Below are 26,070 nucleotides of genomic sequence, written 5' to 3' on the forward strand. Positions count from 1 at the left end.
AAAGAGGAACTAGCAGAGCAGTTCTAACAGGTGTTGACTTTTATACAGTGTTATTATTGAGATAATCTATAAAAATATGCATATATAATTCTTTTTTGGGGCAAATCCTTTTCAAGTACAGTGTCCGAAGTCTTCTGGCACTGTACAGACTTTGCAATGTGGAATGTTCTGATTTGAAAAGAAAATTTAGAGGCACAGAGCATAGTTGAGCCTTCCTCTAGAAACCTTCATTTCATTCACATAGATGATAAATCAAGAGTAATGGCACGTAAAATATAAATTCACTCGAAAATAACTGGAGTAACATCGATTGTTAAAACAGTAGCTGTGTGCATTTTTTGTGGTTTTATTTTTTTTTAATAAACATTCTAGGGCAGTGTAACAGCACCGGAGAGGCTAGGGTTCTTGCTTTGAGTCCTGGGTTTTACTAGCTACTGCAGAGATGAAGTACATTATGCATATAGTGGAATTTACTTCTGCTTTTCAAAACCATTTACAGCATATTCAACTAATGATTTGTGAGGCTTCTTTTCTCCCACCAAGTATCCAGGCGTTTGTTTTAATCATTTTGGATGCTGCTCTCCTCCTAGGAATAGCCAGTAGAATCATCCAGCCAACAACTTTTAGATGTTGGTTTTAAAAAAAAAAAAGTTTTTACTATTCAAAAAACATTCAACTTCTTTCCTTTGTAGAACGAGGAATAAAATTTGAGACTCCCTTTATTCATGTCACTGTTTCTGTTGGTCATATGAGATTTAATTTAACGACCACCTAACAAGTTCTCATGAAAACAGTAATTCAGTAGAATTTCAGATCCTATAATTCATAGAGACTTACTGTGTATAGAGTGCGGCGAGGGTCATATGATTTCACAAATCTTTATTCATTGGTCTTCTGTGACTTTTTTTTTCTTTCTTTTTTAACATTCATTATACAGGTACCAGCCTGGTGGAAGATACTTGTCAATGTCTCGAAGCAGAATATTTGATGATGTCTAAACTCCTCAAAGCTAAAGAAAATTCATTGAAAATCTATTTCCTACTCATTGATTGGGGGGAAAAAAATTATGTTTGTGATAGATCACTGAACTAGAAAAGACCACTTCCATTTGAAGAAAGAATATGAAGGAACAACTATATTTTGGAAATCCTCCTGTATGATAGCTCTACCACTTATGTCAAGATTATGCTCCTTCTATTGTAGATACTGTTATGCATCAGTGTGGACTTTTGTGTCATTACCAAAAGGAGAAAACTAATCAGTTAAATTACTACAGAATAAACTTGATAAATGTACCTAAGGCTCAACTTGAATTGTAACATGTAAGTTCTAGGAAGAGGATTTTTTGCAAGGATTTTTTTTTTTTTTTCCTAAACAGATGTTGTGAGAGCATCTTAATGCATCCAAAGTGCAGTTATATCAATTATTATAGTAAACACTTCCTACGTTTTTTCTATTTGAACTTTATGCCTAGTCCAGAATCTGGTGAATTAAATTAAGGCTTCTGTTGGCTTCAGTGGCCTTTGAATCGTATCCTTCATAAGCAGGAAGTTTGAATGGCTGGCTGTTCTTCATAAAATGTGCTGGCATAAATTGTGGAGCAATGTGTATCAGTCATGAATGGTAATCTTTTCTTTTCCAATACTGTATGCAGATAAAAGATTTTAGCATATGTAAATAATTGAATATGGACCACAGTTTCACTATCACTGTCACATGAGCATATGTGCAATAGCAAGAATACGTTATCCAAGGTAAGATGCCTGCTTAAGGTTTTTACAGGTATAAAAGTTGAAAATGTTAGCACACTAATGGTTTTGTAGCTGTAAAAGAAATCTAATGTGAAAATTGAATTAAATGCTGAAACATTACAATTTGCACATGTTTCAGGCACAGTTTCAAATTTTAGAATATTTCTTTAGAAGAAGGGAACTACATAGCATGACTAGATTTGTAAACACTTAGAATGTCCCGACTGCCCTGGTTGCATTATGTATCTATTTTTAAGGTGCCTGTATTTTACAGTAAGTTGTTGCAAAAAGAATAAATGCTTATTTGTTTAAATGCCATTCAGAAATGCCAATTATTAGTGGTATAAAATACTTTGAATTAATTTCAGTGGTGTAGCTATATTTTTAAACTATAGTTAACTGAATGAATTTTCAAATTTAATCATAAGGTGAAAGATGTAGTCATACTCATGATATCTCAAGAAACTTGATTAACTTAAAATGTTGCTTTATTGCTTTATTGCAGTTTGTCTTACATTTTTACCACTTGGGAATTTTCTTATGTGGTTATTGCGAAGTGGTGTTGAAAACTGAAAGAGAAGTAGTTTCTACCATAAATTTTTTTTTTATCATGCTTAACACAGGCAACCCTTTAAGCAGCTAGGAATGGGTTATTCTGAATATTTCCATGAATGAGATGTTCTACTAATTCTTAAAAGTAGTCTTTGTTTTCTGAAGTAAGTGTTAATGGAATTCTAACTACCTCCTCTGATTTAGTAAATTAGTGGTATTTAGTATGGTATTGGTATTTGTAGGATATTGATCTGCCTATTTTAGAGCACTGAATTGTTACTATGAAGGAGAAAAAGTAGTCTACTCGTGTAGAAATAATTGTGTTAATAAATGGGCAGACATTAAGTAACTGTCAGTTCTGTTCTTAGGTGAATGCAGTGAATGACAGCCATGCCCATGTTTGTCCAAGCACATGCAATTTCCAAAATACCTGCAAGAGGTGGCTTTTCTAGTTTGGGGTTTTTTTGTGTGTTCTAAAAGTTTCATCAAAATTTCATGGCTGCATCAGGGACTGGAAGCTGAGCAAATGGGAGACATTTTTATGCAGACTGTTTTTTAGCAACATTATGGTTAACCTCTTTAATTTATATTAGATATATTGAGAAAAAAAATCGTGAGTTCATCCTTAACTGAATAGGGTTACTCAGTTTATGTATATTTTTGGACATCCATGTGAACATACCTAGACTTGATGTTTCTGTTTTTAAAACTTGCAGATATCTCGCTTGCTTGCCCAAAAGCTTCTTTGTAAAATTCTTCAGGTGAACTAAGGTGCAAGTTCTTCATTTAACACTTGAAATGTTACTACAAAAGGGATCTAATTCAGTGCTAATGGAACATCACAGAAGCAATGTTTGTTTTTGTGAATGCGTGTGAAGTGTCTTACCTAACTGCTGGAGACTTCAGAGCTGGATGGAGCCTTAGTGGGGCCTGATTTCTGCTCTCTCAGAAATGAGGAGAATGGTTGCTAACAGAATTTTCAATGTCAACTTGGTTAGCATCTGTGTGCGAAAGCTAGCTAGTCCCTGTTGTAAACCCTCTGTATAATTTTCATTGGAATACAGTAATTTGAAGGGTTGATGGTATAAATTAATGGCACTTGAATTTCAGTTGTTCATACAGAAATTCCTGCCTGATTGTGGTGGGAATCTACTGACCTTTTTTGATGCTGCTTTATAGTAATGAAGTAACCAATGGCTCCTTTTGGAAAGCACGGGACGTAGAGCTCCTAAAAATCTCTTGAGAGGTCTCCCCTGGATAGTGCTTGGAGTTCCCACCTCTCTACATGTTCCCCGGATCCTGGGAGTTTAACTAAGGAATTAGTTAAAGGAAGCCAGGGTTTCACCTATAGTGTTCAGCGCTGACTAACAGTTACCCTTGCTCTAATTAAGTGCAGTTTAGTAGGCTAATTAATATAAAGTGTGTTTAAAATATAATTGTGCATTCCTATGAATATAAATCTGGGAAAATTTCAAAAAAGAACTAGAGGGCACAACTATAAAAGAGCATTGGAGAAATAAGGGGTATGTTTGCACAGCATTTGCTGTGTACTTGAGCTAGTTTTAAACTAGTTTTGTTAAATATTTATATAACTAATGGAGAATTTGCTTGGAGGTTAAGTGCCTGATGATTTACCCCACTTCACGGCTAGATTGTGGCAACTCTTGCTGAGTTCTTTGCTGCTGTAGCTTTACTCCTAACAGTACCTCAGCTGAAAAAAAGTTAGTTAGCTTTGATGTGTTTAAGCAGAGACTGCACTGTAGACTAATGGTGTTCTTGCAACACATTTGATGCTCCAGATTAGGTGACTTAAAATATAACAGACTTGCAAGTGTGCTTTTGGAAACTGAATGTTAGCGTATTTATTCTGCCAGTATATGGTCATATTTATTTGTAATTAAAGTGTGTCACTTATATCTTTCTTTATAACTTCACTTCTTGAATTATTGAACAGTTAAGGTATACTTCCATTTCATTTTTGTTATCACACTGTTTCCTCTTAAGCTGTGAACATGCAAAAAAGTTTAAAAAAAAAAAAATCCAAGCTTAATACAAATGTTTGAATCTCTTCTTATCAAATATTTAAACCAGTGTAGAGAATCCATGCAAATTGTAATGGACTTTGAAAACTGAGGATGAAAATGGTAGCTTCTTTCATACTGTGTCAGCACTGAGCTGGTTTCTTAAAATTATGGGGAAAAAAAGGGAAAATTATGGGGAAAAAAATACTCTAGTCAAACTTGACAGTTCCTGCTAGATTTGTAGTTCTGTATTTTCAGGCATTTAAAAATATATATATTCCAATCTCTTTATTGGGAAATGAGTCCTCTGCCTTTTTTTAAAGTAAGGTGCAGCTCTTGGCAGTGAAGTGAAGGAGTCTGTATATGAGGGAAAGTAAAAGGTGTTGAAACTTTCTTACTGTGTGCTGGTAGTGACGCTCTGGGAGAACTGTGAGGTATTTTATCATTTAGGTACGATAATGTGTTAGAAAACAACCAACTTTATACTGCTGTAAATGATACTACTGGAAAAATCCCAGTATATAATCTGCCTTTGTTTTGAAATCAAACCCTTGTAAAATGAGTTACTGTTAACAGTATTAATGGGAATGGGGGAAAGCTGCTATCTTTTCAATATTTATTCTTGCTATTATAAAACATAACCATGACAATGATTTTCACATACAAAGGTTTTAAGATGGTTACTCTGATTTACTGTAATGATAATTTGTATTTCATTAAATTTATCTTGGAATATCATAAATGTTATATAAAAAATACATTATCTTGTTCCAACTTTCATTATTGTTAATAATTGCTTGCAATCTGAGGGACATTTACAATACCAAATAGAGATCACTTTATGAAGTAAAATTTGTATGAGGCCTCTTAAACAAATCTGATCTACTCATTACAGTCAAATGTATACATCTTAATCATTAACAAAAACACTGTTTGTGTTATATATAGTCTCCTAGTATTTAATTTTTCTTTAAAATTCAGAAAATGATTAATTTTTACAGAATAATTTATTTGTAAAATTTAAACTTTTTGATTTTTTTACATTCATTTTCTCTAATGGGCTCTACAGGTACACGTACTGTTTTACAGCAGTTCTCTGCTAATATTAGCTGTGCCTCTAATTGAGTAGTCTAGTCTGAAGTTAAGACACTCCTGCACTATTTTGTTATGTTAATAGGAACTCAGCATTCCCAGCAAAACAGCACCTTGAACTGGATCCCTTTTTAATGTATTAATTGCTATCATTGATTATGTTGCATTAGATTTGGTTTCAGTCATACTGTAAGTCCAGTCAGGTTTATTCATGTTTCTGTTAAAATGCACTCGAATGTATTCATCAGCATGCTTATAGTTTATCTTTTTATATTTCAGTTGTAATGGGCAGGCAATAATAATATGCAATTTCAGTTATTTCTTCAGGATAACATTATTTTTGACATATTCCTGTAAATTATAACAGTTTGAGAGTGATAGCTTAGTATTTCTCTCAAATTTTATAGAAATACTTTATTTTCTATAGAAATACCTTAAATTTCTATGGAAGTGTATGGAAGATAAGGGAATTTATTTGTAAGTATAGATTTAGTAATAGAAGATGTTCGTTCTCCAGTGTGTATCAAGGATAGTATGTGGGAGTGCTGCTAACGGATAGACTAGCTTCTTTTGCCTTATGATACAAGTATGTCTGTGCATAATACCTTGTTTTGAAATTCACTGAGTTATAAATTTTTCTGTGTAGTGTTCTAAATTATTGATGTACTGGATATATTTTTGAAATGTATGTTTAAATATGTAGTAAAAGAGTGGGCATGAAATAAATCATTTCTGCAATACATTTTTCCCTGGTGTATTTTAGATGTTCAGACTTCTCTGAAATGTTTTTTGATACTTTCAGAGCAAATTCAACCTATTCCTTTTTTCTTTTTTTTCCTGCAGAAATCAGAAGTTTACTTTAAAATTTAATTCCGCAAGGTTTTGGTCACCTTTTTACATTTTATTTAAAAGAGATTTAAAAAGAGAAGCTGAGAAGAAACCTGCCTACCCAGCCATTTCCCTGTCAGAGCAGGGAGCCAGGCTCAGACCTGCACTTTGGGCTGGACCCCTTCTGCGGCAGAGCGCACGCTGTGCGAACGTGGGGAGGCAGAGTGGCGCGGCCAGGCCTGCTGAAGATGGATGCTTCCCACAGCACCTGTGGAGAACCCCGTAAGGAACCGGTGTGCGCTCCTGCGCCTGACAAGGTATCTTGGGGGGATAAGAAGGAGCAGAGGGTAGGGCTGCTACGCACCTCTTTCCTTTTCCAGAAGCAGTTGGACTGCAGCTGGGACAGAATTCCTTCTAGGTGGTAGCAGGCTATCATTGACCACAGAGGCAAGAGACTGCTGCCAGTACAGCTATGAAGGGACAGGCAAAAGCGAATAGGGAGTAAACTCTTATCTCTTCTTTTTCTGCTTTCCTGTTTATCATTTCAGTGTCCCCTACCCCTCAAGAAGAAGAAGAAGGAGGAGGAAAAAAGCAAAAATAAGGCAGAGGAAGAAAGAAGAGAAAGTGTGTTTTAAATTAAAATATTTTATCATCTTTGTACAGCTACTATGGCAGGACAAGTTGTTTGTTGTTGTTTTTCTTTCTGACGAAGTGTCATTTCTCTTAATTTAAGGTAAAGAATCATCGGCTGGATGTAGTAGGTAGAAAAGCGATATCCCAGAACAAGTAATAGCTCATCTTTTTAGCGCATCAGAATATTTCTAACAGTTGAGATTGGGTGACTGCTGTATTTGATTTCTTGTTGTTTTCTACTATGCTGTACTTAATCTGCAGCTGCTGTTTTAAGTAAATTGCAGAAAACACGTTGCACCCTCAAGGAGACCAGTCTTTGCCATCACTGTAGTAGGAATGACTCAAAACTTCTTTATAAAGACCTCTCATGGCCCCCACCCTTCCAGAAGAGCCATCCATGCTCCCCCCGTTTTTGCTGCACTAAAAGTGCCTTTTATGTAGATCTTTTTGGTAGACATTTTTATATATGTGGTTTCAGAAATAATTTAGTAAATGAATGATGCCTGTAGATGTTCATAAAGATCAGTAACTGAAAACTCAGTAATCAAACTGAGCCATCTTATCTATTATCATAATCTAACACCTACCATTATTTTATTGACGAGAGAGAGGAGCAGCAAAATGGTCTTCTATGCACGGTTTTATTTATTTACTTTTTCTCCCCAAAAAAGATGGATATTGAAGTGAATCACTCTCAACATAGTTAACTAACCACAAACTTCCTCTGGACTTACTGTAATAAGTTGCTATTGTTATTAAGCAGTAGAGTATAGAGTTCAGAGGATGGTAGCTGCCCTGTATTGAACATTAACTTTCCAGTATTCGTTGTTTCAGATTTGTATTTGCTCAGAGAGGAGCAGAAGTTCTTCTGTTTAATCCTCAGTGGTTGCTAATGCAACTTGTATGCTTGGTGAATTTTTAAGTTTTTGGAGAAATAGTGTTTGACTATCTGGCTGCGAATTATCTGGGTTGTGGATTAACCTCGCTCTGTCCTTCTCACTTCACCTCTGCCTGCACTGTGCCACAGTGTGCCTGACAATGTGTTGTTCATCCCAGGCTCTGCTCTGCGTACTGTGATAAAAATCTTGCCCCATTCTTTTCATAAACCTGTCATATCTTTTGCATCATCTTGCTGTGCTTTGTTTCATTACACAACACTGCTTTTTTTTTTTTTTTGGAAAAAAAAAAAAAAAGATTTATCAAGAAGCCAAAGTTGGTCATGGCCAGATTCAGACTGGAAGAGACAATTTTTCTTTGCTTTTTGGGGTCATGTGGACCTGAGCTGCAAAAAAAGACTCAGCTCAGAATCAAGAGGGCAGGTATTAGAGTGGTTTTATGAATGTGGGTTACAGATAAACACTAAAAAAAAAAACTCTTGTGTTCCCTCCACGAAAATACTTTGTCTGGTTAAAGGTGTGTGTTTGAGTAGCCCAGTCAACATAAAATCAAAGGCCTAACTGAGATGTTTCCACAGATCATTTCCAAGAACTGTGCTACACCTTTGAAATTCAAGTGAACACTTATAGTTGAGCAATTCACTGTCAAATGAATAAATGGTTTCCAAAGGTTAGGAAAGGTCATCTGTTCTAAGTAAACTTCACAGAGGCAGGACTGTGCTCAAAAGTTTTATTACGTGTTCTGTGTTAGTGTCCCTCGGAGACTGGCTCCTTTCATAAGCACTAGTACTCCTGTAAAGAACACCTAGCTTGTTTGGTGTTTTGTTTTGTTTTGGAGGAGTTTGTTTTTAAACATATGGGAAGGTGCAAAAGTAGTACACCACTCCACGACATGTTTCGATGAGCAAGCAACACCACGTTGCACAGATTTCACAAACAACTGCAAGGCTATTGCTGGGAGGCAGCCAGCGTGTCCCTATTCAAGGTGTGCACGGGGCAAGCCATCAAGGCCCCTTGTAGCATAGTAGGGGGAAAGGAACAAGGTAAGGTGAACCAAGGACGGAGACAGGACAAAGGAAGTGGGTAGAGAGGCAGAGCAAGGCAGGGGAGAGCATTGGAGTGGTGGTGATGAGCAAAGTGTGAGGTCTGCCTACTCACTAGGTACGTTAACACCTCTTGCTGCTCACAACCTCACCTAGAATTTTCTGTAGGAAGTCTGATAGCAACATGCTGACAGCCAGTCCAGGATATGTAACTTAGTGACTGCTGAAAGACCTTATTGGGCTGGGTACTCTGCAAACACATTACAACTTTTTCCTCTCTTGCTTTAGATATCTAACCTAAGCACAGCTCAAGGACTCACGTTAAGAGACTGAGCTCCCTACACAGTAAGAGAGGGGAGGTAGGTGGGTTGGGTGGGGGGCCGGGGGGGAGAAAGAGTGAGCATGTGCAGTTCAGAGCACCAAAATAAAGCATCTTAAGTATCTTGCATGAGTGGCAGGTTGGGAAGACATAGGCAGTAGGAGTCAGATTTCCTAGACTAACGCATAAAGTATCTGTATAAAACGCCCTAGATTTTCTCAGCTCTGCAATAAGCACTGCAGAGAGTATGCAGGTTTGGACGGTGACGTGTTATAAAGGGAAAGCCAAGCCCATAGGGAACAACAGACCTGGCATCTGCAGGCTCGGAGATGCAGTGCACAGGCAGGGAGTCCCCTGCTAAGGGGAGGAGAGCAACGTGAATTTTGATCAGCGCTTCCTCTCTTGGCAGTTCTGAGTGATTTGGAACAGAGCTAGAGCTAAAAATAAATAAAGCCTCAAAAGCACTTCCAGAAAATCAAATGGACTTGCTTCCCATTTAAGCAGGCGTTAATCTGCCAAAATGCTGCTGCACTGTAATCAAATGTTCAATCACTGTTTATCAAGAACAACACTTGTTTACCTGTTGAAAAGAATATCCTAAACTGCAAAAAGTTTTTTTTTAATAAGAAAAAAAGAACACTGGATAAAAAAAATGTGGTGGTTTTTATCACTGAAATTTATACTCTCAAACTTTGAGAGTTTGTGTTACTTTGATAGCATCCTTAAATAGAAGGAGCACGTATCTTGTTTCAGCAGCCTCCTTGACAGCCATTCGTATGACCGCCCTACTTAAAAGCTGCCTCTTCCCATCCTGCACCACAGCACAGTCTTCAGGACTACTTATCACTTTGCTTGTGACAACAGGAAACCATGTGTTGCTTTTCAAGAGACCAGAGTTACACGATAAGCATCGCAGTGCCTTAAAATAGCCTCATCATTCGAATAAAGCAAAGTCTTGCCTCACAGGAAATTATGGGCAGTCCTGAAAAGTTCTAGAGAACAGATCATGCTGGTAGGACCCTCCCCCGCCACAAAAAAAAAAAAAAAAGCCAGCCAAAGCACTTAAAAAGAAGCTTGCTCTTCATCTTAGCTCCATGCTCACCAGTTTCTGAGCTTAGTGTAATGATCCTTTCATTTTCCTCAGCAATTGAAAAGCCTGTCCCCAAGGTAATCTCCCACTTTTTACAATGACTCTGGAGCAAGATTTGGGGAAGATTCTGGAGCAGAATTCACCATAAGGCTCAAGATAACTTCTCCCCCTGCAGATCTTGCAATGACAAAGGGCTGGATTGAGCTCTCAGCGCTGGCAGGAGTTCGTTGTTCTGGTTTAGATCCAAGTTGTAACAGTGTATACTTTGAGAACAATTAGATGTCAGGATCCCCTAGCTCAATGCATTGTTTCTTTCCAGAAAACTTCTGCAGTCCTTGGGGAAGGGCTAGAAAATCAAGAAATTTCAACTGCTTTGTAAACTTCGCAAAGGAAATTTTATGTCAACTAACAATTTTCCTACTGCAATTACTGACTGCTCAGCTGAACGTTAAAGTAGGGGACTGAAGACTTAACCCCTGCTCAGAGAAGAAATCTGGCACTGTTGACCAGGGATGCTCCAACCAGAAATCCCACACCTTGAAGGTGAGGCGACCCCACCTCCTCACACCATCTAAATAAGAGAAACATGGTATTTTGCACTTCCTCTTGTCTCCACGTTCCTCACTTTGGGTCTTAGCCCTACTTTAGAGCATTGGCCATGAATGGAGAACAATGCAGACTGTCCTGAATATCATGCCTAGAAAAGTTTTGTAGAACTTTAGTAGAACAAGACCCATTGTGAAAGTCACTGGACTTAAACAAAGTGCTGCAAAACCTAATTCTATGCATCTGTTTATCTAAAGTTGTTTTATCTTGCAGGAGCAGCATCGCTTAGGCTTAACATGGTTAAGAACACTACAGGCACGGGGGGAGAGAGAACTTCCATTGAATAACTTTTAAAACCTTACTTTGTTATTTAAATTCTAATATTTAAAAAGGCACTATCTGGGGCCATGAGGAATGCTAGTGGTCCTTCCAAATAATCCAAACTGCTTAAGGAATTGTACGCAGAAATTACCAAGACTGTGTACATGCCCTCCACAAACTCTTCTGTGTAGCTGGCAAAAACCTTTTTCGTATTCATCAGTTGAGTCCTGGCCACGGAGAACTTTGAACTTCAGTAGATACTGGGCTACTCCTGTTTTAACCAAAATGATATTTACAGTTTTTTAAAGGGCAGACATTTTTAACATACTACCTTTTACTCAACCTTCCTTTCTTTTTCTCTTGGATTCTTTGGAGACTAAAATTAACCTTTCCTTCAAAACTGAGCCCTGCTGAGCAATGAGTAACACTTGCCTTTTCACAGTCCCGCGGCAAAAGGAGGCAAAGAGTTCAGTATTTATTCTAATTTGGATCCAAGCTGTGACAGTCAGAGAACAGCTAGATGTCAGGAACCAAAACTCAAGAGGAAGATCCACTGTTAGAGGGGTGAATCTTGTGTCCTTATCCTCTCTTTTACCCAATTTGTCCCATCGTTTTGTCTCTAACTGAGAAACAGGCACTGATTTGTGCCTTGTAATCACAGGTCCTCCAGGATTAGCTTGCAGCTTTGAATCTTCCAAGGGCCCTGGCCCCTCTTTTTTTTCTTTTGGCTAGAGGAGGTCTGGTCCTTTACAGGCAACTAGGCACTGGGGTGACGGTGCAGTCATGACTGTTTACTTGGCATGTGAGTTAGCCACATATTTCCGTCAGGACGTTGCTGAAGGCAACAAGTAGTCCCAGGACTCATCTCTCTCATTCCTTCTTGATCCTAAATGCCATCTCAATGGTGCCTTGACAGGGCTGTGTCACGTCGGTAGAGGAAGGGAGCGACATCAGGCTGTGTTAGATGAAGAGCTGCGCTATATACAAGATGAATGCCACTCAGCAGAGCCTCATACTCCAGGAAGCTGCAGTAAGTACCGCACTACTGGCTGCAACATAGCACTGCAGCCTCTACCCTTGGCAGAGGCAATAAGTAGTGGACTAAACACTTTTACTAGTGCTTGCATAGTATTTACAGTAGTATTATAATTAGCAACGTAGGATTTTCATTTTTCTTGTAATTATTCTATATTGAGAAGTGTTAAGTTACTTTCTGTTGTTATTGCATTTTTTTTTGTTTTGCTTGGCATCAATCAAAACAGCCATCTTTGTTGGCATCCGGACTGCATGGCTGTTTGTACAAAAACTTGTGAGGTTTCATCCATCAGAAGATAGCAGCTTCCTGCTGCAGATAACAAACATGCCAGATTATGCAATTTCTGGGTAGATAATGCTTACAAATTCTTGTTAGCATTATCTGGCTTCAAATGCAAGAACAGTGTATCAGAGAAATACAGGAGTGTTTGTAGTTTGGCTATATGAATAAGCAAGCAAATTACATTTTTCACCAGTGTAAATCCATTTAAGACAATTTGATCAACTTGTTTTTAAAAAGAACAAGTCTTCATTACGAAAAAATATTTACAAAAATTAAAATGCTGGCACATGCCAGTAGCCTAGAATTGATGCTGTAAGTTACTCTTTTCTGGCTCCTGCTACTAGTCAGGTTTGTACTGCGACAGGGTCCCAGTCAACACTGGCATCATTGTTGATATACAGTGAGAACTAGTGGTCATCTGGTGACTTTGACTTCAGGGAGCAGTAGGGTTACTGAACACCTCATCTCTATTGCATAAGGCTTAACCTCATGTGTTAGATGCCACACTTTAAAATCAGCAGGAACTTTGCTAGGGAGTGAAATTAAGTGGTCGAGAAGGTCTTGAAACAAAGGAGGATCTGTAACTCTTCATAACTCCATCTGTGGATTTAAAAAGTATTGGGAATCCTGTTGCCATTTCTGCAGCATTGGGTGTGCCTACTTCTCTGCATTTCCCTGTCAGACACCCTCTCCAGCACGTGCTCTCGGAACTGTGCCGCCACACGATATCCCCTGGCTCCTTCCAATACAAGCCACCCAGGTATCTTCTGCAGTCTGCATGATAGCCCTACATCAGAACAAGATGGAGTCATGAATCAGAGCCTGGGATTGGTGGTCTCCTCCTCCGGTGACATTCCCACCTAACCTGCAGCTGGACAACAGGACCTGGGTTATGTTTCCATAAAGCTTGTGCACATGTAGTGGAGGTTAACACCTTTTTTTTTTCCGTACAGTTAATAAATTAGAAGGCAAACGGAGAGCAAAGCTTGCTGGGCTGAAGGCAAGAGCACATCACAGATGGGGAATATTTCATCACAAGCTGGTAAGGAGAATCTTTGCTTGAAATCTGAATAACTGATGCCAGATCTGCTGAGCAAACCGACATGTACTGTCACCTCCATTTAGCATCGTTCTTTACCATATGCTAAACTGGTATAAATGGTGAAATGAGTGACGTACACAAAGACAGCTCTACCCCACAACCAGTCTGGTAAAGGAAGGAGGAATACGGAGAGAGAGATCACCCGCCTAACTTCCTAGCCAAGAAAAAAACCCACCACCCTATTCCAGAGGAAATACTGAAAAAGGTAAAGCAGAAAAGCATTCTCACTGCCAGAGCAAGAACAGCCCTCAGCTCTGCAGTCACGGGGATGTAAAAATAATCACACAGAACATAATAGTAAAACTTTCTTTTAATGCAACTCTCAGCAGGCAACACATACAATCCCCTCAGAAAGGGCAAAAGTGATGTTAAGAGAGTGCCTTTTGGCCCTTTGCTAGGAGCTGAATTTGAAGAAGCCTCCATGCTCATCTTTCCCTCCCTTCTATTATACTCAAAATTTTATTTTTGAACAAAGAGGAAGCACGTCTTATATTTAAGGAAGGCCAATTTATTGTTGGTATAATTGAAATCTAACAACTCTAATTGTTGTTAGTCTAGATCTAATTGTTACCTAAAAAGAAAGAATAATTATGCAGTTTAAATACTTCTATACAGAAAAAGTCTTAATAATAGTAATAATAGATTTAAAATTGTGACACACTTGCTTTCTATCCCTTTCCTTGGGGTTATGCTCATCCTTCCATTGTTCCTCTAAATCTTAAAGTCAGTAGCTTTGGACCTCTGGAGAGCATAACACTGTAAGTCACAGAATCACAGAATCACAGAATCGTTTAGGTTGGAAGGGACCTCTGGAGATCATCTAGTCCAACCTCCCTGCTCAAGCAGGGTCACCTAGAGCATATTGCCCAGGATCACATCCAGACGGGTTCTGAAGATCTCCAGGGAAGGAGACTCCACCACCTCTCTGGGCAACCTGTTCCAGTGCTCTGTCACCCTCACAGTGAAGAAGTTTTTCCTCAGGTTCAGATGGAACTTCCTGTGGTTCAGTTTCTGCCCATTGCCTCTTGTCCTGTTGCTGGGCACCACGGAGAAGAGGCTGGCCTCATCCTCTCGACACTCCCCCTTCAGATACTTGTACACGTTGATGAGATCGCCTCTCAATCTTCTCTTCTCCAGGCTGAACAGGCCCAGCTCTTGCAGTCTTTCTTCATAGGAGAGGTGCTCCAGCCCTCTAATCATCTTGGTAGCCCTCCGCTGGACTCTCTCCAGGAGCTTCATGTCTCTCTTGTATTGGGGGCCCAGAAGTGAACATAATACTCTAGGTGGGGCTTCTCCAGGGCTGAGGAGAGGGGCAGGATCACCTCCCTTGACCTGCTGGCAACACTCTGCCTAATGCAGCCCAGGAGACCATTGGCCTTCTTGGCCACAAGGGCACACTGCTGGCTCATGTTTAACTTGTTATCCACCAGCACTCCCAGGTCCTTCTCGGCAGAGCTACTTTCCAGCAGGTCAACCCCCAGCCTGTACTGGTGCCTGGGATTATTCCTGCCTAGGTGCAGGACCTTGCACTTGCCTTTGTTGAACTTCAGGAGGTTCCTCTCCGCCCAGCTCTCCAGCCTGTCCAGGTCCCTCTGAATGGCAGCACAGCCTTCTGGTGTGTCAGCCTCTCCCCCCAGTTTAGTATCATCAGCAAACTTGCTGAGGGTGCACTCTGTCCCTTCCTCCAGGTCATTGATGAATATATTGAACAAGTCATCAGCCTCTAGAGACCTTCATTGGGAAGAATATGTTGATGATGTTCCTGGTTGCTTTTTCCTCGCTCTAGGATCCACAGGGGGTCATTCTGTATGTTTGCTAACCCACATTTACACCTTTCTCTTTCTTCACTGGTCTGCAGCTTTGTGTTACATCTGATCTTACTATCTATGATGCCTTTTGTGTTTGTTAAATATTCTTTCTGTGTTCTCTTTGTTACCTCTAAGCCCAGTTTTGTCCAGCTACAGGTCTGCATTTCTTTAACTGACCACTGGTGAGTAGTTTATGACTGTCGGGTCTCCCGTGCCTTATCTCTTTTCATCCCATGCCTGTATTCCTCTGTGCATTATCCTGTGTCCACTTCTCAGGGCCTCTGCAATTGTACCAGGCCTGTATTTCTGTGTTAGCATTAGAAATACCTCTTTCTACATAGAATAACTACTTGGTATTGTTATCTGCATAAAACTGTGGTTGTACCACACAAAGATAAAAAGATAAACAAATTTGCCACGGATACCTTGTCGATTAGAGAAATTGCTGTCACAGGTAAACTAAGTAAAACAAAGCTAAAGGCACGTTAAGAAAAGTTCAAAGCAAGCCTGAAAAGCCTCTGTCTTGAGGCCTTGCAAACTCTGCACAAAGCTTATGGTCTGTTACTAGTAATAGCAGCAGTACTGTATTACAAGGCTAGACTTCCCAGCATTTGTTGCCGCCCTTTCAGGAAATAAAGCACCCTCTCACATTGAGCTCTTCTTTAAATATTCAAGTTGCAATATGTCCCATGCAAGCCCACACCGGTCTAGTTGAGTACTCACCAATGAAAGAGAGAATCCAGACTTTGGAAGCTTCAGGCATCGCTAGCTATGAAAGGAACAGCCAAGCAAGTAATAGCTCTGTTTTCCTTCAGCATCGTTCTGCACCAAGCCGAGCTTTCAGTGCACAAACACTTTTCCCAGGTCCTTTCCTAACACTAATATTATGCTGCCAGACTGGAGTCAAAGGAACAAGTCAAGTTATGTATCCTATGTATGTCAAAGGCACGAGGAAATTTTGCTTGCAACATAATCCATTCAACACTATGCCTTTGCTTCTTCAACAAAGGTTTGCAAAACACAGGGGATAGAAAAGAGATGGGTTTTATATGGACTTCTTGATGCGAATTTTTTTTACAAAGGGCTTTTAGTACAAGATCAGTTTGTCTGAAGCCTTTAAGACGCACATAACAGGAAAAGACAGAACAGTGTAGGAAAAAAGCTTTAACTTCATTTCCGAAACTGCTTTGTGAGAGAAAAGAAATCTGAGGATTGTGATCATTTTAGCTACTGAAATGAATTCTGGCTATTTCATTCTATGTTCAGGAGCATGAAAAGAGATCACAATTTTAGAGCTAGGCTAGGTCTTTAGTTTTGTTATGTTTTTAATTTTGCTTATCAAAAGCTAAGGGAAGAAAGAGAAGCATCTTGTCTGCTTCATCGTGCAAGGATGGTTGACCAGTGATGTACATGCATGCAGTAAAAGCCACACAAGAGCCACAGTAGCTTGGGTTTACCAGAATGGGACATTCTGATTGACCTGAAACCATGGTGCTGAAAACTTTTTCATCAGAAATTTCAAATGTGGGGTTTTTTTTTTCCTTAATTTACAGTGAAAAGCATGTCTTGTGAAGGGAAAAGCCCATGATATGTTTCTTCTCCTAATCTGTCAGTAGACTTGCTCCCCCAGTCACCTCAAAGTGAGAGAGTTGCAAGAGTTCATGATGTTTGCTAGAATGGATACGGGCTCAGAGCTTCACGGGCTGTAGCATCTAAACCTGTTATTTAGGTCTAACATCCTCAGATCATCAGCTCTGCTGCCAAACCCCAGAGAAAGTGGGGTTTGGCAGTTTCTTCTAGTCAGCATTTACAAAGCCACACACGTTCACAAGCTGTACCTAGAGGCTCAAGGTTGTGGTTATCCTGCCTCTGTGGTCTGCCTCCTCTCATAGGTGCAGAGCAGCCTCAGAGTGGATGTCAGTGTGTGACACCTGAAAAAGCAGCCCAACAGCCAAACTATAGGGAGCTAGGAGGTAGCAGAGAGGGAATATGTCTTGATCTCTATCCCACATAAATGCCCTGTGAGAGCTGTGGGCTCAGATCAGCGCTCCAAGCTGTGGCGGCAGGTGCCCCACGTCTCTGCTGAGCGTTACGAATGGCTGCGAGAGCCTCACTCCCTGCAGGGCTCAGGGGGATCTGGACACCTCATTCCCTTGGACCTGCTGCCTGGAAGGTGTCAAGGGCACCTCCGTGACTCCATTGCTAAGGCAAGGAACACAGGCACTTTTTTTAGAGAGGCACTTTTCTGGGGACCTAAAATTTAGAGCGTTATGAAGGTGCTCAAGTCAAGCAGATTTAGTGAAACTCATGAAGAATAGCTTCATAGGTGCGATTTCTAGCTCAGGAAGCCATGACGTGGCTGACCGCGGGGATGCATATGGGGGAGGATAACTCTTCAGGCATGCCCTATGCTTAAACTCCCACTGGTGGTTGCTGGCCATGTAGGAATGTAGAGTGGGCCTAGCAAACCTTTGGGCAGACCCAGTCAAACTTCTTATGATGCTGTAAATCTAGTGGAGGGACAGCTACAGGGCGATTCAGTTGCCAGCATCTGGTGCTGGCTACTCTCCCAGGAGAGCACAGGTAGGTCCTACATACTGTAGGGTGTCTAAAATGGCAGTAAGTACAGATGGTTGGGCTTCTGCTGTTTCTGTCTCATCAGATTTTGGTAGTAGGGCAGCACTCTTAAAAGAATGGTACTTTTGAGGAAGCTGCATGTTCAGACTCTGGTAGTTGCAAGCCACAGGGTTTTGCCACTGCAGGATTAGGTACTGGAGGGGAAAGTAAAGGTGTGTATTTTGCATGAATCTTTTTTGGGATCTGGCATTTGACTGTCCCTGCAGGATCATCCATGTAAGCATCTGCTCTTCTCAGCCCAAGAAATGAGGTCTTCCCTGAAGCAATGGCAGCTTGTATGCAGTGGTGGCAGCTCAAGCACTGTTGCAGAGCTCAGCGTGTGCAGAGGAGTCTGATAAACAGCTAATCTTTCTGAGTGACAAAAGTCACTTATGAAGAGAGCTAGCAGTGGAGGGAAGGGAAGTTAGGACATCACTAAACTCTGTAGATGACTTGTATAGCCAGTGTGTTGTTCCTTGAGCCTGGCGGGCACTGGCTAATCATTCTGCCATTTCAAGCCCTCCTGGTTGGGAAAAATATTTGATTTACATGCCACAGGGAAGTTTCAGGAGGCAGCGACCAGAACTGCCCTGGGCAGTCTGGAGAGGAGGCTCCCAGAGAACAACAACAAAGACTATCCTATCTGTGGCTATTTTAGAAACTGAACCATGCAGACTGATGTAATAGCTGCTGTCACACTTGCTCCACTAACTGACAGGTGAGGCATTCTCTTCACTGGGAACGAAAACAACTCTCTCTCCCTGCAGGCTCCAGCTACTCCTTCCAACCACTACTTTGCCCATGTCTTAGACGAAAGAGCCTCTGCCCTCCCCTGTACAACTGCTGAAATCGCTTCCTTAGCACCATTTTTCCTCTTGCCATATTGCCTGCACAATCCCATATGTCTGGGGAAATCCACATTTCAGAGGACTGGGAGGGACATGAGAAGTTTAGAGAAGCCCAGAATGCTTGAGGTTGGAAGGGACCTCTGGAGATCATCTAGTCCAACCTCCCTGCTCAAGCAGGGTCATCTAGAGCACATTGATCGTGCATTCAGACAGCTTTTGAATATCTCCAGGGAAGGAGACTCCACAACCTCTCTGCGCAACTTGTTCCAATGCTCTGTCACCCTCACAGTCAAGAAGTTTTTCCTCATATTCAGACCGAACTTCCTGTGTTTCAGTTTGTGCCCGTTGCCTCTCGTCCTGTCGCTGGGCACCACAGAGAAGAGTCTGGCCCCATTCTCTTGACACCTACTTCAGCTACTTACACACATTGATCAGAACCCCCCTCAGTCTTCTCTTCTCCGGGCTGAAAAGTCCCAGCTCTCTCAGCCTTTCTTCATAGGAGAGATGCTCCAGTCCCTTCATCATCTGGGTAGCCATTCACTGGACTCTCTCCAGTAGTGCCATCTCCCTCTTGTACTGGTGAAAAGTAATCAAGGCTTCCACTCTTTGGCATGTACCTGTGCCAATAGGAGGGACCGCACAACTGCTCTCCTTTCCCAGTCCTCCCCTCCAGTCCATTCCAACGCTCGGTTATCTTAGTCTTTAGAGAGGCTTGCTCTGAGGAACATCTAACCTAAATATTCCCTCCGGAGATTTTGGCCCACTTTTCCTTGTCTTGTTCGCTGAAAATAGATTATTCTGTTTTTCTTTGTAGCTTGCTGAAGACTGCCTTCCCATTCTTCCTTACTTCCTCCCCTCTGAAAAGACCAAGCACATCTTTTTCTGTTTTCAGCATCAAAAGGTGTTTAATCCTACTAAACACTAGAGTCATTTAGCAGTTATCTTCTCCAGTGGACAAAAAGGGGGAGGGGGGGGATCAAACACAGAAGTTTGCATTAGACCTTCATTATATTGTCTCATTGTGGTTGACAAAAGCTTGTCAATATTTCTGAAAAATGTGTGAGAATCAAAATGAAAAAGTTCATGACAGTTTGTTCACTTTGGATAAAATCTTAACAATGTAAACTTTCACTATGTTGAGGCATAGGATAAAAATATTTGATTTTTGATAAATGCTGCTGAAATCCATAAAAAGTTGAATTTTTTTTTTTCATTTTTCATCCTCTTACTAAAAGCAGATTTGCAGTAGATTTGCAAGCAAAACTATTTAAAAATAACTGCCCCCTATTCTGGAATGTCCTTAAGCATCTTAGAAGCTTGTCAAGTAACAAACGCTTCTAACAGCAAACGTAATGCTTAAAAATCTGTTCCTGCTTCGCCACGGTGAGGGTCCTAAAGGTAAGGAATGCTCAAGACACGTTGGCAGGGAGAGCGAGCTGTTCAGCAGGTGCTGCTGGCACCGTGCAGGCAGAAAGCAGCTCCGCAGCGAGCATCTCTCCTCTGCGCTGAGCCAGGTTGGAGGGATGAACTGAGGGTCATGCCACTGCTGTGGCGTTAGAGCCACGTGAAAAGACTAGGCTATGTCTCTGTTAGCAAATCAAACAGTGTCAGGGAACAACCCTGGGCACCAGAGCTTGAACTCTGGGTCTGTGCAACTCGGTTGCTAGAGTGAGCCCTGGGACTCCTTGGTCCAGGCTGACTAATACCCTCCTTACCAACGTTGGGGGGTGTGATGCAGGAGTAAGCAAGGGCTAGGGATCATTCCCAGGAGATAGTTTGGATGTGACCTACCCCCTCTTTGGAGGGTAAGGGAGTTTGATAGCCTGGGCATGGTCTGTACTATGCCAGCCGGTCTCAGCTCCAGAGAATGATGATGAGCACATTTAATTTCAGCTAGATAAATGCGAAGCACAGAGGGAGCTAATATTTTTGGATGTAAAAATATCGTATTAGGATGGGAGTTGAATTTAATTGAATTATAGCTTGACCTCAGATACGAATACTTTCCCCTCGGCAATATTATTTACCATTTATTTTTGTTTTATTGGGGGTTTTTTTTGTGTGTGTAAAACTTTCTGAATGTCAATACTAGGAAAAAAACCAAAGTTTTACCCTACAAAATTAGTCGTCTTCAGTGTATAGTGCTCTGACACTTCAAGCTTTTTTTTCAAACCTACTACTTCAGTTATATTGAAGTTTAAACACCAAATGAGATTTGACATATTCCTACTTACACTTTTCAATGGTGTTGTCCTGGCTCTCTTCTGAAGAACCTCTCTCAGCTATGCTTACAGCTAACACATTAAGAAAAAATACTACTGCATGTAAATTAGTTATGGCAAAAAAAACCCAAAGTGGCTTTGCTTCTTGCTCCAGTCTGTACCATGAGTGAAAGTTTCTGCCCCTCTCAAATATAATTGTTTTAGGCAGAAGTGAGCAAACTTGACCCCAGAGCTTTGTTCTGGCTGTAACTTCTTGTTGGCTCTTGGGATATTTATCTGAAACATTTTTTTCTCTCTTTTATTTGAAACACTGTGCATTTCTTATGCCTACCCTCCTGCCTCAAGTTAAACAACAAATCTGAAGTTTTGGAAGCAGCACATCACCAAGATCTCAATCTCCTATGTGTGTCACGAGCATATACATTATATTAGATCTCACAGATTTTTGTCTAAGTAGATTCAGCGAAGTGCACTCCACTGAACAATAACTGAAATCAAACAAACAAGTAAGTATTCAGAGCGAGATAGAAAATGAGCAGGAAAAATTTCAGGATTTTGATGAACTCTCTGCCTCCTTTCTGATAAGCTGCTGAATTTACTAAGCTCTGCTTAGAGCTTCATGTGCGGTAACAGAGCAGATACAATCTGATGAATTTAATCACAGCCTGATGCAGTCTGAGACACCTGAAAGCACATTATTAATAATTGCTCAGATTCATAACTCATTAACTAGCACAGACATGGCACAGTCCACTTTTCAGAGGACTGTACTGAGGGTGGGCTGAACGTCCAAATATAGATGTATGTGTCTGGGCTCCCCCTCAGCGGGCAGGAAAGGTGTAAAAGCGAACAGAGTATCCAGATGTTAAATTAACCGCTTCTTTTGCTTTCTAGAGTCTATCCTTGCTCTTCTAACCTACATGTCCCCTTCTGAAAGTGAATGCAAACTGTGCATCTAAACAATTGCTTTCCTCGGGCAGGATGCTGAATTTCGTAGGCCAAATTACTGTTCAACGAGAATGATTTCTCCAGGCTTAGCGTCTCCACTTCGCACATGCAGTGCACGCTGCGAACAGCAGGGGCTGCTCCGCCTGCACCACAGCGCCGCTCGTTTCAGCGCCCTTTCCATATTCCCAGAGGGCCTCTAGAGATCAGTTCATGAAACATAAACTTAATGGGGCTGGGGGACGTGACGTTGTCTCAAAGTCAATATTTTTTGAATCTATGAATGGTTAAATAAGCATTATTTGCTGGTTGCGCATTAACGTACAATCAGTTGCCAGGTGGGGGAAACAAAGCGTGTATGAAGTTCTGCACAATCTGCTGTTTAGTACCAGGAAGTACCTGTCGATGAAAGATAAGCAGTCTGCCAGGACGCAAATGTTATTACTCTAGTAATTGCCTAAAATCATTTTCAGCTCTTGTCAGAAAATGACGCACTTACTCACTCTCACTCTGTTTTAGCCACGCACAGACCCGGGCCCTTTCTCCGTTTCCCGCACGCTCTCGCCCTGACTTTAGCTACCTGCCGTGGCCATCAGCTCCGATGCTGCGCGCTCAGCCTGCTCCTGCAGGAGAGGGCCAGGAAGCATAACCCAGGCTATTTTTTGTCCCTGAGTAGTCTATCAATACACTGATTCCTTCTCCAAATGCTACCGTGTGTCACTAATAATGTTGGTGCCCTTTTGCAGACAGGGCTGTTAATAGCTGTGTCTAGACAGAGAGAAATTTTTCTTCCTTGTATGAACGTTTCACCTTTCCAATTTTCTTCTTTTTTTTTCCTGCAAACGAACACAACCTCGGCCTCTCCTCTCCCCAGAGGTTTTCTCCACCGGCAGCCCTGCAAAATGGAAATTAATCAGCAGGAAAAGACGATGCTCGCAACTAGCTTCTTGCAAAACACGTTTGACAGGCTTTTGCTTAGTTTCTCCCACCGCGTCTGGAGTAAAGAAGTGAAGGAGGACGTCTTTTCAGCCATGCCAGCTAGGGAAGAGAGGAACACGTTCTCAAAACACGGCTATGCACACGCTCGCCCGGTGTCTTGGTACCCTCCTGCAAGCGCTGATGGAGCGCGGGAGAGCGTTTCCCCACAAGGTCTGATCTGCCGATGCAGGCAGAAAGGAGAAAGGAGGCGTCAGGCAAAAAGGAAGGGAACAGGGGGGAAGCTCAAGAGCCTGGCTGCGCATCGCCCGGGGAAGGCGCGTAATTGCTGCAGCCGCCAGGGTCACCTTGGAGACGGGCTGGTAAACTCCAGGCCTCCGAGAGGCGGGCAGGAGGCAGCTGGGTGCGTAAACAAGTAAAACGAGATGGACAAGGAAGCTCTCCAGTGAGCAGCGCTGCGCGAGGCGGCACAGCCGGTGGCCTGCCCGAGCGAGCGAGCGGGGCGAGAGCTGGGGCGGCCGGGTGGCACCAGCCTCCCACCTGCTCCCCGAAGCCACGAGTTACAGAAAAACGCTCCAGGTAGAGGATTTTCTCTTTCCTTTACTAGCTTGCGCGGACTTGACCGGTCAGTAGAGCGTGGGCCGTGGGGTTGGCGGGCCTGGAAAGCCAGATCTGTAAAGACATGCCCGGACGGTTGGCAAGCGCTCGACGCGGTTTCCATGCTTGCAGTGATTCGGTGATGGTATAAGAAAGAAAGAAATGCAGGTAATTGGTTTACACCACTTAACCTCTTCACAGACGCGGAGGTCTTTTGCTCAGAAACGATGTGGGACTGGTGAGGTCAACCGGGACAGGCGCTTGCAGGGCTGTGCGATCGTCCAGAGAAGAGTCGGGTTTATAGCTGCCGCACCGGGCTCCTTCTCAGGAAAATAAGGGCTGGATTTCCACAAGACCCACGTGGGCTCTGCTGGGGGGGTTGGGTATGAAGGGATGGTGCTGAGCAGGAAGTTGGCCTAGGCTAAACCTGCTCTTTCCAGGTCTAAGCCTTAGGCTTAAAAAGGGATCTGGGTACTTATGACCTTGAGGTTCTTCTGAAAAACCCAGCACGAAATGTTGGGTTTCATTTTTACCGAGAAGAAATGCGATCATTTCTGTTCAGCCTGCACAACACAACATTGCTAGTGGAAACAAAAAATGCTAAAAACTTGGGGTGTTGTAATTGCTCAAAGCCCAGGCTGTTGCTCAAAACGAAACTCTCTCTAGTGTTAACTGTTACATCAGCCAGCCCCTTTTTCACATATGGGAGACAGCTGATGACCCTGGAAGAACAATAAGAATTGAAAATGTGCAAAATTATAATTATGACCTTTTCTTGTTTTATTAATGGCCATATATAACGTATCTGTAAGGTAGACACAGAATTGTTATATTTAGCAGATCTTGACTATATCTGTCATTGCTTCATGTTAGACCCCAAAAGGGACTTAGGTACTGAAGAACTAGATCTTGCAGTGATTATCTTTTAGATGTCTGTTCACTGTCGCATACTATGCTGTGCATGTTCGTTCCCTTATTCAGTGCGTAGGGAGGCCAGATGCTTTAAAACCAGCCTTCAGTCTGTAGGAATAGCTGCCTACAGTTAGTATATAGAGAAGAAACAGAGGACAAGGTATCAGGACAAGCCTTCTTCCTCTCCAGAGAAGAGTATCACAGAAGTATCAGAGAAGAGCAATCAGTCCCTCCTAAGGCATGGCATTTAGTTCTCGTATTACTTAAGAGTTACTTCATGCAATATTTTAAATCCATCTCACACAACAGCATGCCCTCTGCACAAAGAGGTGATGAAATCACAGCCTTCTAGTGACACCTCGAAACAAAGTACAAGGCCACTCTCATCTCCAGTCTCATCTGCTCCTCCAGTCTCCTCTGCCAGCACAGAGCTGCAATCGCTGGAGAACAGGAAGGGAGCGGAGGCTGCACAGGGGCCCAAGCTGACGAATGCTATTGCAGGTGCAGGGTCTGAGCAACTGTGTTTATCTATGAGGTCTGTATCTATCATGTTATTTTAATCTGATGGTCTTCTGTGACAGCTTCCTGGCCAACTTTTGTTTCTGCTGTAGTTCTACCAAGGACAGTAGATCTGGGCCCTAGTTTTGAAATTTTTTTTACCTGCTAGAACATAGTGCTATTTGAGCTCTGACCAGGTACTCCGAAGGTTTGAGAGAAGGTTAATGAAAGGCTGGATGCTTCTTTTACCTCCCCTTTGTTAGAGGGTAAAGGAGGACAGTATAAAGAAGCAATAACTCTTTTCGATACATCTCCTATGGAAGTCACCTCTGCTCTGCGCTGTCACTGTATGGAGGCATGTGGGATGCAGGCACAATAAGGTGCCTTCTTGAACATGTTTACAGCGTATGGGAGGAGAAGACCAAATAATCCCTCAGAGGAAATTTCTCGTATTCCTGGAGAGGTTCCAGTTGAAGGCATCAGTATTTCTTGCTGGATGGTCTCTTAGGATGTAGATGTCTGTCACCCTGAAGAGTACTGCTGTTATATTGCCCCAAGGATTTTTTCTTCTCAGGGTTTGTCCTAGTAAGAATTCAGACGCCATTCAATTTAAATGGCCTGTGGAACATCTGCATGAATAACCAAACGTCATCGTTTTTCCCGGGTCACATCTTGTTTTATTGTCTGTTGGCTCTGCAGCTCATGTCCTTTCAAAGCCTGAGATCAGATCCTGCTCCCACCACATACCAGCAGAATTTTGCCCCTCATTTTAAGCACAGACAGGATTAGGTATTTCATTTGCCCCATATTTCATAGTTCAGTCAGTAGAGACTTGGAAGAAGCAGCATATATAGAAAGCAAAATGAAAGGAGAGTAAAGAACACACGAAGCTCTGTGACTGCTCCATTCTTGCTAGGATTCAGAATCTATTTCCTTAACGTACAGTGTTGTCTTTCAACAGCTGTGGAACGGTTTTATCTTTGGCTTAAACCAGCAGCCAACAGAAAAGAGGACGCTCCGATGATGTACATGTTACTGTGGATCAGGCTCACACGTATTGGGTTTTATATTTCGTTTGGTTTTCTGTATTCATTGAATGTGTAGTAAGGTTTCTCAAAGACATGCTGTTCTGTGGCATACAAATTCAGGTCATGTTTAAGAGGCTTTAGGGTAATG

The 26,070-nt window shown here is 41.7% G+C and overlaps 2 protein-coding genes across 7 annotated transcripts in view; both read left to right on the top strand.

Annotated features, from left to right (window-relative positions):
- Positions 1–6,156, top strand: part of LOC138064263 (G-protein coupled receptor-associated protein LMBRD2) — a 32,296-nt gene extending 26,140 nt beyond the window's left edge. The window contains exon 18 of the mRNA XM_068925982.1: positions 938–6,156. Coding sequence (XP_068782083.1) covers positions 938–998 — 61 coding nt within the window. The 3' untranslated portion in view covers positions 999–6,156. The remainder of the gene's footprint in view (positions 1–937) is intronic.
- Positions 6,157–6,263: 107 nt separating this feature from the next.
- Positions 6,264–26,070, top strand: part of LOC138060833 (calcyphosin-like protein) — a 37,160-nt gene continuing 17,353 nt past the window's right edge. For 2 of the 6 annotated variants that reach the window (XR_011137537.1, XM_068925995.1), the window contains exon 1: positions 23,484–23,652. Coding sequence is in view for 2 of the 6 variants with exons in the window: in XM_068925995.1 (XP_068782096.1) it covers positions 23,647–23,652 (6 nt within the window). In the remaining 4 variants the exon portion in view is untranslated. Of the gene's footprint in view, positions 6,562–10,544; positions 10,769–12,008; positions 12,123–13,363; positions 13,453–22,825; positions 23,653–23,676; positions 24,932–26,070 lie in introns of those variants that run through there. The other 4 variants (XM_068925992.1, XM_068925993.1, XM_068925991.1 and 1 more) reach the window with 3 other exon arrangements.

The sequence above is a fragment of the Struthio camelus genome, chromosome W (genome assembly GCF_040807025.1).
Source record: "Struthio camelus isolate bStrCam1 chromosome W, bStrCam1.hap1, whole genome shotgun sequence".
NCBI lineage: Eukaryota > Metazoa > Chordata > Aves > Struthioniformes > Struthionidae > Struthio > Struthio camelus.